The sequence below is a fragment of the Manis javanica genome, chromosome X, assembly GCF_040802235.1.
Source record: "Manis javanica isolate MJ-LG chromosome X, MJ_LKY, whole genome shotgun sequence".
NCBI classification, from domain to species: Eukaryota; Metazoa; Chordata; class Mammalia; order Pholidota; family Manidae; genus Manis; species Manis javanica.
In genome coordinates, this window is record NC_133174.1 from 91,911,906 (window position 1) to 91,925,779 (window position 13,874).

At 44.9% G+C, this 13,874-nt stretch overlaps 2 protein-coding genes across 2 annotated transcripts in view; one reads left to right on the plus strand and one right to left on the minus strand.

Moving 5' to 3' along the window:
- The window catches only part of TRMT2B (tRNA methyltransferase 2 homolog B), an 88,769-nt gene that overhangs the window by 28,467 nt on the left and 46,428 nt on the right, over window positions 1–13,874 (minus strand).
- ARL13A (ARF like GTPase 13A) lies at window positions 205–10,771 on the plus strand. Its single transcript, XM_037010960.2, has 6 exons — window positions 205–2,676; window positions 3,043–3,113; window positions 7,862–8,111; window positions 8,997–9,102; window positions 9,617–9,804; window positions 10,435–10,771. The coding sequence occupies exons 1-6, from the start codon at window positions 2,621–2,623 to the stop codon at window positions 10,568–10,570; spliced, it is 807 nt and encodes a 268-aa protein (XP_036866855.1). The 5' UTR covers window positions 205–2,620; the 3' UTR covers window positions 10,571–10,771.

Below are 13,874 nucleotides of genomic sequence, written 5' to 3' on the forward strand. Positions count from 1 at the left end.
TGGGAGGGCCTAGAAACAAGGACACTCCAATAGTAATGAGCACATCTAGTATGAGGCAGGTAATAGAAGGAGGGCAAGCATTGTTCAGGATCCCTGTAAATTTCAAGAAGCTTCAAGGCCTTTTAAGTTTCAAGCCCTTGTATGTTGCAAAAAAGCTCCAATCCAACTCAGCCCTTCACAAGTACACTTAATTATATATACCTCAGCTCTGACCGGTTACGCCCTTAGCAAATGAAGCATTGTACTTTCAGCCAATCAGGAGTAAGTTGCGTTCAGTTCTCCATTAGGTCAGGGAGGGGAAATGCCTCCTCTCACGAGGCAGTATAAACCCCAGACACCACAACCCTGAAGGCATCCTCCTCTGGAACTCCTGAGTAGCGGGAACTTTCTCTTTTCACCCATTGAAAGAGCTTTGCTGGCTGCTCCATGCTCTTGTCTGCTGGCTTCATTCTTCATTGCCTCTGAGACACGATCCTGGGGAAAAACAGCGTTCCGGCCGGTAACACTATGATGATTAAAGTTCATTTAGTTATTAGCTACAATCATAAGGTAGGGAGATGTCGGTTTGGCTGCTTTGAACCAGGCAGTTGCTTGCCATAGATACGTCAGAACCTTGACAGCCACTATTAGAATGTTGCCATAGGCTCATATGTGGGGAAACTGAGGCTGTGTTAATCTGGCAACAGAGCTTGAAAGCTCAATATACCTTCCTATTACTCTACACATCCTGTGTATCTCATCCAAAACAAACCAACTTCTAATCAGATAAATATTTAACCACCTCAAGGTAAGCAAAATATATTATTATCTCCCTTCTACAGATAAGAAATCTGAAAATGGTAGGTTGCATTTAGTTGATTTCATCCCAGGGTACTCAGGGGAGGCACTGGAAATCAAAGAAAGGACTGGTAATCCTTAGTCAATCATTTTCCTCCTCGGTTATCCTACTTCTCCTTCCTTAGGATAAGTTCTTAAGCAAGAATTGGTATGATGGCAGTTTGACCTTTCTTGGTGATATTAGCAAATACAGCCAGCCTGAGATCAATCAGGAATCTCTTCCAATTATCAGGAAATAGATATGAAGCCACTGCTGGCCTCATCCCAAAGGGAGATGGCTGTCATGGAACCCAGATCAGGCTCTGGTGTTTCAGGCTCCAGGTCTTACCAGCCTCATGAGCAAAGCTGGAGTAAGGCTGGTTTTGATCACAGGCCATATATAAGGTTTCCCTTTCATCTGGCATAAGCCAGAGCCATTCTCCAGGACATCCATATGGGAAGTCGAACGATTTCATATGGAATGAACTGTGCTCTAAGAAATGCTATGAAATGTGAGTCTCTATTTGGGAACAGCAATTCTCCAGAACAGTGGGTGACCCTCAGAACCTTGCTAGGTTATTCAGTGATAAGCTGGCACATACACTGGTGTTCACCAGATAGCTAAGCAAAGCCCAACTGAACTGTCAGCTGAAGTACTTTACTAACCCAACCAGAACTTTCCCCATCTCTGGGTTCCAATATAATTAGTCATTAGGAAGATGTAAATGAAAACCACAGTTAGATACCACTTCACGTCTAATAGGACAGTTGTAAATGAAAAGACAATGACAAGTGTTAGCAAGGATGTGGAGAAATTGGAGCCCTACTGCAGCACTGGTAGGAATGCAAAATGTTGCAGCCACTTTGGAAACAGGCTGGCGGTTCCTCAAAAGGTTAGACATAGACTTACCATATTCCACTCCTAGGTATATACCCAAGAGAACTGAAAACAGATATCTGCACACAAAGTTGTACACAGATGTTTATAGTAGCATTATTCATAAGAGCCAAAATGTAAAAATAATCCAAATGTCCATCAACTGATGAATGGATAAACAAAATGTATATACATACCAAGGAGAATTATTCAGCCATAAAAAGGAATGAAGTACTAATACACGCTACAGCATGGATGAACCTTGAAGTGATTGTCTAAATTAACCTTTTCAGTTAAGTGATGACTTTCAAATACAGCTGCACTTGGAAACCACTTGGGGAGCTTATGCAGCTCCCTGGAATCTTTGTGAGTGGGGCAGCTGAACTGATGTCTGAAATCTATTAAACCAGTTGATTTCTAAGGCCCCTTACAGATCTAGAAATTGTATTAAATCTATGGCAGTGGGTCACCGATATTTTTGAAGCAGTAGTGAGAGAGCCAAGCCCAATGGATAGCTGTTACTTAGAACAGGTCTCCCAATAGGTCCTTCTTGAAATCTCAGCTGGTTCCTCTGTAAGGCATGACTGCCCTCCAAGGTTGAATGAAGACAACTCTTGCTAACAGAGAGGAACTCTTGCTGCAGGGCTAGGCCACACCTGATGCCATCATGCCTGTGTAGGCTGCTTTAAAAAGAAATCACCCCATTTTCAGGAACCTGCTGCTGGAGTTGAGAATAACCAGGCCCTCCCTCTATGACATTTATAGGCAAGGTTGGATAGAATGAAGTAATGGACTGCTGATAGTCCCAGGCTTTCTGTTTATCAGCACCTGTGGAGTCGTAAGCTGATTTAGTTAGGCTCAGTGTTAATAATGGAGCTGATTTTTTATTTACTTGTTCCCCCTAATATTAAGGAATTAAGCTGAATCATGTTCCGGTTACTGACCTCCTGCTGGTCTCAGCTAAAGACCGAAAAGACACGAAGGTAATGTTACAATTACTTCTCTATACCTATTCTGCCATTTCCTCCAATATACGTTCCCACAGTCCCTGAAGGCCCACCTCTTCATGATATATGTTGTCAGGGGAAGTGATTGAGCAGTGGCCGCAAGATTGGGGGGAGGGTTGGGGGAGGATGGTAAATCCTATCACGCAAGTGAATCAGGGAAGAAAATCATCCTTGGAGGCTTTGGGGAGGGGTTCCCGCACCACCTTCTACCCCTTTTATGGTACACACATCGGGACTACTTCAGGCAGAGCCGCGAACACCAAGGGAGAGTAGAATTCTTCGTTTAGCCTAAGAATTAACAATGCCTTTAAGGTTTTAGCTCACTTTCTTTTCAATTTCCAGGAATGTGACTGTCATTATCATCGGATTGGACAACTCGGGTAAAACTCTTCTTGTGGAGGTTTTCCGAAGATGTGAGTAGCTGAAAGCTCTAAATTCTATTTGAGGTCTCCCATGGGCCCCAGAACCAATGAGATAATCATTCCTACCTAGCCTCACCTGATGGCCTTCAGGTTCCCTCTTTTGAAGATAAACACTTCCCAGAACACACAATCATACATACTCCTCGGGTGTTATCAGCCTGTTTATATAATATCTATCACCTGCTCCCTTTACGAGCTAGCCTGCTGGAAGGTCCTCTCGGGGTGTCAGTATGAATGAGATCAAATAATGTAAAGCACTTCAGTCCATTATGAAGGATAGCATGTTTGAAATACTGCCTAGTTTCAGGACTCAAAGTGGAATTTGGTCTAGATAAGAGAGGCAAGTGTAAGATGAAGAAGTTTAAAAACATGCAACTCTTCGTGACAGTGAATACAAAGGGCTGAAACATGAGAAATGTCAGCTCAGAGATGTGTAAATTTAATACCAGATCTCTAGTTTAATACCTTGACATTTTACGAAGCAGTTACACAGAATTTCAGAGAGCTACTATTCTAGTTGTGAAGACCCAGCTAACTACTGGCCAAATACATCAAAAAACCCAGCACAGTGAGTGGCATAGGATATCCTCCACTGATGTTTATTAAACAAAAGAAGGAGTATGATGATGTGGCTGAGCTTTATATAACCTGGCAGCACTTAATAAAGCACAAGAAAGGGCTAACCTGGCCCTACCTGGCCCCACTGGCCTACTTGAAGCCTGCATCAGTTCCCTTAAACTAAGCAACAGCCTGGGGACTGATCTTGCCATCTCTAGTTGTACCCAGAGTATTCAGCCCACACAGTTGCCTGAAGGACTTAACGCAAAGAGCTCATCATGGCACTTCCCTGTTAAAACCATTCAATACCTCCCCACCATCATAAAAACAAAACTTAAGTTCCTTAGTGGCACACAAAGTCCTCCATGGTTGGGTCCCTGACTTTTTCAGCTTCATTTCCCACACTCTCCACATATGCCCCCAATAGAGCCAAAACAAAAGATTCACCATTGCTTTGCCATCAGACTGTTCTGACTCACATGCTCATGCTTTTGGCCATTCACATTGTCCCACTACCTAGCATTTCATCCCTTCTATTACCTACCTGCTTGATCAAACACCTCAAGGCACAAGCCTAAGCTTGACCTCAGGAAAGCCATCCCTAATGCCCAGCACCTCCTTGCTTGGCTCCAACTCTATTCTGTGCCTCCTGTCATCATGTACTTATCACAATATCAGCGCACAGCTTCCCAGTCCTTCCCCTAGATGGTGAGTCCCTCGAGGAAAAGTCATGGATCTTGCCAGCTTTGTATCTTCAGTTTCTGTATGTTTAGTACCTTCAGGCAGGTACTCGATAAATATTTGTGGAATGAATGTTCTCCCCTATTCCACCACTCCCCTCTGGCTACACGTTGCCTCTGTAACTTCTCCCTCCCTCCTCCTCTCCCAACCCGCAGAGTGGCAGCCCCAAGTACCACGTTTTAGCCAATGGTTCAGCCTAGTATCCCACTTTATAGGCACCAAACTTGACTCCTTGCCTCTCCCAGCTCTCTAATAGGCAGATACGGTGAAAAGGTAAACAGCACCAGGAAAATCAAGGAGCCAGGATACACCACAACTCTGATAAAAGTGGGGATGATTTTTAGACCCCCAACTCAGCCCCACCCCTAGACTCCCATCCAGTCTGGGTGAGGCCTGGGGCTATAGTTTAAGAACCTCCCAGGGGTTTCTGACGGTCAGCTAGCTTTGGGAAGCACTCGGCAGTTCACCTGTGTGCTGTTTTGTCTGTGAGAATAGTGTCTCCTTGCCATTCTAATTCCTAGAGGACAGAACCTGGAGTCAATTAATTGGTTACTGTGTAACTTGACTTGTGCTTGGTGAATAACTTGGGGCTGATTCATAACCCACTAGGTTTATGGTTGGGACTTCATTCACAGAGAAGTTTTTCATAGTTAAGAAGCAAAGTACCACTGATGTCACATTCTGAAGAATGTCTCAGGTCACCTCTGTCCACGTAGGGCTATCAGTCAACCTAGTAGGTTGCTCTGTACCCGAAATGCAATCATTCATCTCCCCTGCTCCTGCAAATGTTTATAGTTGCCAAGAACAGATAATGGCCTAGGAAAGAAATTCCAATCTACAAGTAGTAACTTGTGTGAGCATTGGAAGACGCCAGATATAAAGTATTTGGGAACATAAGCTATTATCATTACTGACACCATCCACTGTAACTGTTTTCTTTGGCACAAATTGGACAAGAATCCCAAGCATGAAGGTGCTATAAAGGAGGGCATTTACAGCAGTGCCTCTCAAACCTGGGGATCTTTAAAAGAAAAATGAGCCAGGATGCTCGAGCCCCACCCCAGATCTATGGCATCAAAGCCTCAGAGAATGAAGCCTAGTGTCATAGGTTTTAGAAGCTCTGCCGGTGATCCTGGAGCACGGTGAGTACTGAGATTCAAAAATCAGAATCACCCGGGGAGCTTTCACACCTGACCGGTGTGTACTGACTGGGCACCTGGAGGTTCAGATGCTTCGGTCTGGGCAAGGCCCATGAATCAAAGTCTTCACAAGCACACCAGATGCTGCTGAGACACACAGGCATGATGAGTTTCATTGCTCTCTGGGGCAGTGAGGTGTCACACTTTAAAGTGCACAAGACTCACCTGGGATTTTGTGAACCATAAGAGTTTGTTAAACCTCCTTGGTTTTCCTGCTGCTGTTTACCTTTTCACCATATCTGCCTATCAGAGAGTTGGCAGAAGCAGGAGTCAAGTTTGCTGCCTATAAGGTGGGTCCCAAGCATAGCAATTCTGATTCATTCGGTGCAGGGTAGGGCTTAACGATACCCCCCTCCACTTATAACTCTGAAACAGTCCTCAGACTGTGCTTTCCAAAACACTCCATTAGGGACATACAGATGTATTAGACTCAGAACATGTGGTCAGGGAGTTTGTAAATTAACAGAGGGAAGAAGAGAAATGTAAATTGTCAGGAACAACTTCTCATGGCTTCTAGAGGTTACCAGCAATAGATTGCATTATTGATATTGCTATGATTTCAAGTAAAAAGAAAAAAAAATGAGGGGAAATGTTTTGCTCTCACAGGAAAACATATATATAAAGCTTTTGTCAAAGTAGGAAACCAGATTTAAAAGTTACCTGTAGAGTTTTAACCTATTCACTTATTTTTAGGTAATCTAATACAGACATAGCAAATACCACATCAAAGTTGTGACTGAAAGTTATGTTATCTGAAAGCTATAATTAAAAAGATCATTGACTAAACAAGAAAACAGAAGAGGAGTTATGACATTAAAATATAATGATAATATACACATATACACATAGAGATATATATGTATACATGTAAATGTGTATATTATCATACATTTCCAAAGATCTGAAAGCATCTTACCAACTTCTCAGCTAAATGACTCATTCTGGCAATGAGTATGGAAACTGTCACAGGTAGATTTGACTATAAATAAGAAGCTACTAATTCTGGTCTTACAACTCTCAGGTCTGAGTGTAGAGAATGTACAAAATTTTGCTACTAATGTCGGCAGGGAGCTAGGCCAGGATCGTGAGTTCAACAGAATGGACTGTGCATAAAGACTGTCATTTTGCACTGCATTTCTATGGGAGCTGAATGGGGGATAGAATGCCCTACTGAATGGTGTGCTCTGGCCTTAGCTTGAAAGGGCAAATGTATCTGAGTTTGGCATGGTTTCTTGGAGGCGATAGGAGGAAGAGAACTTCATACTCTCATCCACAGCAACAGGCACCACACCACCATTTATTGAACACCTACTGTGTGTAAGGTAATGCCGAGCCCCTCCCTCACAGAGCTTACATGTTAGTTGAGAAGACAGAGCATGCACTGAATGAGGTGAAGGACCAGTTTAACAGACCACATGCTCAACGGGAGGGAAACAAGAGCTGGGCAGGTCAGAGAGGCTTCCTAAAGAAAGTGGTAGTCGAGATGGGCCTTGAAGAAAGGGTGAGATGGGGGGGGGGCTCCTGTTTATTCATTCCTCAAAATTCATTCCACAAATATTTATTGAGCACCTGTGTGCCAGCTTCGGTCTTTGGCATCATGAATACAATGGTGAATAAAATTGAAAGCTTATGAAATCATAGAATTTGCAACACTGTAACATGCACTGTGATAGGGTAATAAGCCCAGAAGAAAGGCACCTTATCCGGACTGGGGGACGGCGGTGTGAGTTAGGGAAAACTTTTTGTAGGAAATAAGACCTAAATCGATTTTTTTAAAAATAGGCATTAACCAAGCAAGTAGTGGAAGAGTGTTCTAAGCAGTGGGGATAGCACCTCGTGAAGGCCCAAAGCAAGAGACGACATGGCATTCTTGTGGAGTGGGGGTAGTATGAGCCAGGGAGCAGTGGGAGGAAGAGACTGGGTATGTCCCAGGGACACTGTGGACACCAGTCAGGGCAGAGATAGGTCTGGCAGGTTAGGAGGCAAAGGAGTCCTTATTCTGTCCTTGGAACTGTGGGCACTTACCGAAGGCTACTGAGCCAGGAGAGGGTAGCATGGCCAAGTGCTGCTTCAGGAAGTTGAATCACTGAGTGTGAGCAGGATGGCAGGATGCCTCAGTAGGATTCCTCAGGGCAGTCAAGGTTCCTTTCATCAAGGTTCAGATCGTTGTTTAACACATTCTTTCTTCTGACACTACACCCCTGCTTTGTGGTTACTTCTCCTCTCTTCCCCTATGCATAGTACTTCCCAGAAGGATGGATAATTTTGTGGCATCTGAATTGACTACGCTCCTGCTGGATGAATATGAAGTTTCCATCTATGACCTGGACGGAGGCATGCAAGGCCGGGAAATCTGGCCCAACTACTATGCACAGGCACATGGGCTTGTCTTTGTCCTGGATTCCAGTGACTTTGGACGCATGCAAGAAGCGAAGATGATCTTAACGTGTCTGCTGTCTGATCAAAGAGTGGCAGGGAAACCCATCCTAGTGTAAGACTCTGCCTTTGTGCCCAATTTCTCCTTCCTTCCCATTTTGCGCCTGTACAACAGAAGTAGACAGAAGAAGGGCTGGGTGGTCCCTTTGTCACCGCCAGCTAGGCTTCCTCTTCCCCTGGCTCAGTGACAGGGGATGGCCCCACCCTCTGGGGCTATTTACAAGAGCCACTTTCTCCCACATCCTGCCATGGGGGGAACTTATTACCTGATTGTGCAAAGGTAATTTTGATGCTAAGCATCAAAGGGAAATGGAGAATATCTGGATCTTCCACCTCCATCCTTCAACTCCCTGGAAGACTGCCTTCCGGAATTTGCTTCTCTTTCCTGGCTTCAGTCTCTGACCCTGAGACGGTGACAGAAAACAACCCCTATTTTGTATAATCAGTGCCAATGGGCTCCTCCCTTGGCAGACTGCCCAAGAGTCATGTAACGAGCACTTATTCTAGGGTAATAATTCAGGTGGCCTGTCAAGCCTCGCCCCTCACCCACTCTCTTTTCGCCGTTTTTTTTTTTTCCTCATTAGCACCCCCAACTCAAGCAAAAACAGAGTTTGGGAGAGGATGTAAAAACTCCAAATGGGTTCATATCCCAGTCAGCAATTCTAATTAAAGTCCAATGGCACAGTGTAGAGGATGTGAGAAATGAGGCCTGGGGTTATCTTGGATTCAAATTATTTGTGGTCTTCTTTCCTCCACTGAAAATTGGCTAGAAACATGTCTGGCTCATCTCATTGGGCAGGTCTTTAAGGCTAGTTCCTGGATATGCAGCAGCTGCACCAGAATTGGTTCTCCCCCTTTCCCTTCTTGCCTTGCCCATGGCCTCTATTTCTATTTCAATCGTCTGTCCTTCCTCCCTCCCCTCCCCTATGCCCTGCTGTAGCCTGGCAAATAAACAAGACAAGGAGTATGCCCTCCTACCTAGAGAAATTATCAAATACCTACTCCTGGAAAGGCTGGTGAACGAGAGCAAGTCCTGCTGCCGAGTGGTAAGTGTCAACCCCTCTTGAGCCCAGCTGATGCCTCCCTTGGCCCATTCCATAATCGAGCCCCGTAATGCTGGGTCTCAGGCAAAGCCTCTTCCTACCAGGCAACATCTATAGTGATGACTTCTAATTTGGTGACCATAAATATCACATGTTATAATGCTTTCACATATGTTTTTCTCATTAGGCCTTCAAAACAGCTCTGTAAAGTTAGAGTTTGAATATCCTCATTTTATGGATAGGAAAGCTAAGACTCAGAGACTCTGAGTGACTTACCCAAGGTCATACGTCCAAGACATTATACCAGAACCACTTCATTAAAGGACCTTAGCTTTCCTATGTCTCATTTACCTTCTCAGGAGTAAATGCTGAGTGTCCCCTAGGAAGACTTAGAGCCTCTCTAGGCACAGCAGAGCTTACGTGTACCTCTGCCTTTTGGCTGAAAGTGATTGGACCTGTGGGGCCCCAGAGATCCCATCCTCCTGGGTTGGAGCCTTCTCATCTCTTTTTGTCACAGGAACCCTGTTCAGCCATCAAAGAAGCCCAAGGAAAGAACCATCAGCCCATAATTAAAGGGCTGCGCTGGCTGTTAGCTGCCACTGGGGATAAATATGGAGACCTGTGTACTCACCAACTGCCATTCACCCCGGACATCCCAACCTCCAAGGGCACCAGAGGCTCTCGGAGAAGATGCTCATCAGACAGGTACTGAGCTGCCTCTATTAGGTACTGGTAAGAATAGATGCAGAAGTCGATCTTCAACATGTGCAGGGAGTTCTGGGAAGTGCTTGGATTCCGTGCAGTGCTGAGCAAGTCCCTCAAGATCCGCTGGGCCAAAAGGGGCTAGAGCAGTGACCAGGAACATTCCAGCTCTGTTAGGGACACCTTTCCCACCCACCAGCACAACTTGAGTGGTCACGTTAGTGGCATGAGTCGTATAAAGGTAAAGCCACCTGTCGGCACTGGAGCTTCCCTAAAATGGGGATTCTCTTCCCTGATTTGCCACATGGAGGAGCAAAGGAGCATGAGCCCCTTAAGGAGCTTTCTGGCAATACTGTACAGATGTATGTCTTAAAGCTACCCCCACACTCTCCTCTTCCAGTTCTCTGATTCTCCCAATAATAAGGAGAGATGAGAAAACGGTAATAGGAAGAAGAAGAAGAAAAATAAAAGAAAACTGAGGTGATCAAGGTTCTGAGAAGCAAAAAGCCTAAATGCCCTTGCTCTTTGGCCCTTCTCATTGTCCAAAGGCATATGGCAGGGAGGGGGCAAGAGTGGCATTCAATTAAGACGCTTGAGGTGTTTTCACTTGTTTGTTCTTCCTATCTTCCTTACCTTCACTACCAGGATGGGAATGTCCATAGAAAAAAGGCAGCATCGAGGACAATGCCCAATGGAAGCTAGACCCCTAAAGCCAGTCCTACTGGTAAATGGTTCTTTAAATGTTACTGCCCCAGAGACCACTCCCTGAACTCTCAGGCACCAACTGACTTTTTTTCTCCATCTTCTTGTTGTACAGAAAGAAGGTTTAAGATTAAGGTCTAAAAGGAATCTATCAGTAACATTTGCTTTAGATGAACCCATGGAAGAAGATGAATGTTCTGTGGGTAATATGGCTTGGAACACTAACGCTACTGAGCCTCACTGCAATCCGAGTGATGACTTGCAGACCCCAGCTCCACGTGTTGAGAATCATCTTTTTAAAGGTAATGCTTCATCAACAGTTAGTCAGAGAAGAAAAGACATACAGGCCTTTCCTCGCAATTTGTAGCACAGTATTCCTATTTTTAGTCTGAAACTCTTTTCTCATACTGTGGTTGCTGGTCAGGAGGAGAAATGGATCAAGGGAGAGTGCTTGGGGACCACCATTTGGTAGCTTAGGATGACGCCCCAGCACTGGCTGACACCAGATCTTTCTTTGGATGGCTATAGGGTTGTCTTAAAGGATACGATTTCCAATGGTGGAAGTAAAAATTGGTACAACCTTGATGGAAAACACTTTGGTCATCTGTCTCTCTCTTGCTCTCCCTCTCTCAATATATTTATCAGTAAGTTTTAAAATGTGGAAACCCTGTGAACCAATCATCTCATTTTCTTGAACTGTATCCATAATTACACAAAGACCCAAAAAAGTATGTTTGTCATTGTTCTAGTACAACAGCTAAAAGCTGGAAACAAGCTCATGTCTAACCGTGGGGAATGGGCTAATAAATTATGATCCATCCACACAGCGGAATGCTATGCAGACACTAAAAGGCTAAAGTTGACTCATATTTACTGACATGGAAAGCTTTCCACCATCTGATGCTTTGTTAGGGAAAATGGCAAGTCAGAGTGTAGCATTTACAGTATGATGGCTATACGTGCATAGAATATCTGGAGGGAAATCACCAGAACATCAGCAGTGGTTTTCTCTGGGGCTTAGATAAGAGGTGATTTTGAGAAGTAAAACGCCTAGGTGACATTCTTTGGATTTTTGTTTTACTGGAAATTTTCATTTTTATAATAAGCACGTACGATTTCTCCCAATACAATAAAGGCATTTTCTAAAAAGCTATGAGGACCTAAAGGCCCAATGTAGTTAATGGCTACTCCTTCTCAGTATTGCTTGAGACCCCAGTCTCCATGATGGTCAACCATCAATATTATGTCCCCTCTAATCTCCCAGGGATCTGGCCCTTCTGGCTACCCCAGAGCCTTTGGTTGTTCTAACTGTGTGGCCGGAGGGTAGGGGGCAGGGGGCAGGGGGCAGGGGTGGGGGGTGCAGGGGCTGGCCTTGGCCTGGGGCACTGAGAAGGAGAAATGCACTGCTCCAGGAATGAGGGGTGAGGGTGAGAGCTGAGAGTCCGGAATTTGGTAGAAGAGTGAAGCAAGTGTTTTTGTAGATGTAGTCAGGAACTACTACTAAATCTTTGTTCAAAATTGAAATCCATTTTCATTTCTATAACCTCAGAACCCAGGGCAAAAAAGAGAATGGATACGTGGGACACAGAAGAGATGTTACTGGACAATCCTTGTGGAGAAACCTTTGCATTCTGTGGTTCGTAGTCCTTAAGCCCAGGGTAGAAGGGAGAGAGCAAGAGTGAGAAAAAGTCTGAGGCCACAGCTGGGTGGGGGTGCTTAGTGGGGTACAGGATACATCCCCTTGGAAAGTAGCCACCACCCTCCTGCCCTGGAGTGGTCTGAGGACAGGAAATCTGGCACATAGCTTTGCTTGCACTGACTGGCTGTTTTCTTTTTCTCAGACTTTTAACGGAGTACTAAAGAGAAAAATGGAGGGAAGTCAAAAGAAACACTAAAATCCCTCCCTCAGTAAATGGGTTCATCTCCAGAACCATCAGGACTATTTAGTTTTTCAGTTTCTACTTGTTAATACCTCTACAGTCCCCTACAATGACACTTACTCTAACATCACATCTCTCAGAACTCCCATTGTTCCTGTACATCTACATTCGAGCTGTCAAATGAATCTTATACCCACCGAGAGGCTCAAGAAAAGCTAGGTGGCATCCATTTGAGAATGAACACGACCTTGGCAGAGAGCACAGACTTCCCATCTTTGCACCCAGATGGTCCTGACGAAGCCTGTGAACAACGTGCTGTGGGTGACCAACTGCAATTAAGCCTTAGAAGTACAGGGACAATTTAGAATTACATTCCCCACACTAAGTTTCTTCAGTATAAGGGGACTGGCAGAAATAAACTGAAGTTTTCTGATGAGAATTATGCTCTGCTGACTCATTTTCAGTCACGCCTCCAAGAACAACTCGCTTTTAAATTCCCAGCCACTCTCTGTGGAGCCTGGCAACAATCCCTTTGCTGTCCCTTCAGGAATAGCAATTGCTGTCTCTCCTCACACTGTGGTTAGGTATGCAAAAGCTGTACACACTTGAACGTGCTCAACCCTCCACCTCAAGGGGGGTAGTGGTAGTGGTGGTAGTCATTGACCATCACTATGACTACTACTATCACCAGGTACCACAGCCACCATTTACTGAGTGCCTTCTGGATGTCGGGCCCAGCACTGAGTTCTTCACATTCATTATCTTATTCACAACAGCTCTTGAGGGGAGGCAGTAGACCTGCCTGCATTTTACAGATGGGGAAACTAAAAGGGCTGAGAGGTTAAATAACTTGCCCATGGTCCCACACCTTGTAAGAAGCAGAGCAAGGAACTGAATCCAGATCTGGCTCTAGAGCTACTTTAGACCAGAAAGAACTACCTGTGCTTTACTCAGCCTCCATCCAGGAAGAGAAAGCTATATTCAGGAAAAACGGTGAAGCTTAGCCAGGCCCGTACCGGGAGAATGACATGGATAGCAATAAGCACACCAATTGTAGTAATAGGCACGGATGACTGAGCACTTCCATTTTGTCAGGCGCTGGGCTAAGTGCTTTACATACATTATTGCCTTTCATCTGCACAAGCCTCTGAGGTCAGTTCTATTAGCATCGTCTTCACAGAGGCAGAAACTGGTGTTCAGAGAGGTCAAATCATTCGTCCCAGGGTACCCACTAGAAAGTGGCAGAGCTGGTTTTCAAATGAAGGCCCAACTCCTAAACTCATGCTCCTAACTCCTACCCCATAGGGCCTCACCAGGCAGTGCAAGCCAACTAGCCCATAGTTGTTTCCAGTCTTACAACCCCATCTGGAGGGTCTGAGACTTTCTAAGGCTGCATCACTTGCTATTATGCATTGCATATGGCTTTGTCTCCAAGGAAACCACCCAGACACCTTGCAGGTCTTTTGACAGGATTCTGACTGAGGCTCAGCT

Excerpts from the sequence above, each read along its gene's own strand:
- ARL13A (XM_037010960.2), top strand. The coding sequence starts at position 2,621 with ATGTTCCGGTTACTGACCTCCTGCTGGTCTCAGCTAAAGACCGAAAAG. Across the intron at positions 3,114-7,861 it reads TGTGGAGGTTTTCCGAAGAT|TACTTCCCAGAAGGATGGAT; the intron begins GTGAGTAGCTGA and ends CCCTATGCATAG. Across the intron at positions 9,103-9,616 it reads GCAAGTCCTGCTGCCGAGTG|GAACCCTGTTCAGCCATCAA; the intron begins GTAAGTGTCAAC and ends TTTTTGTCACAG.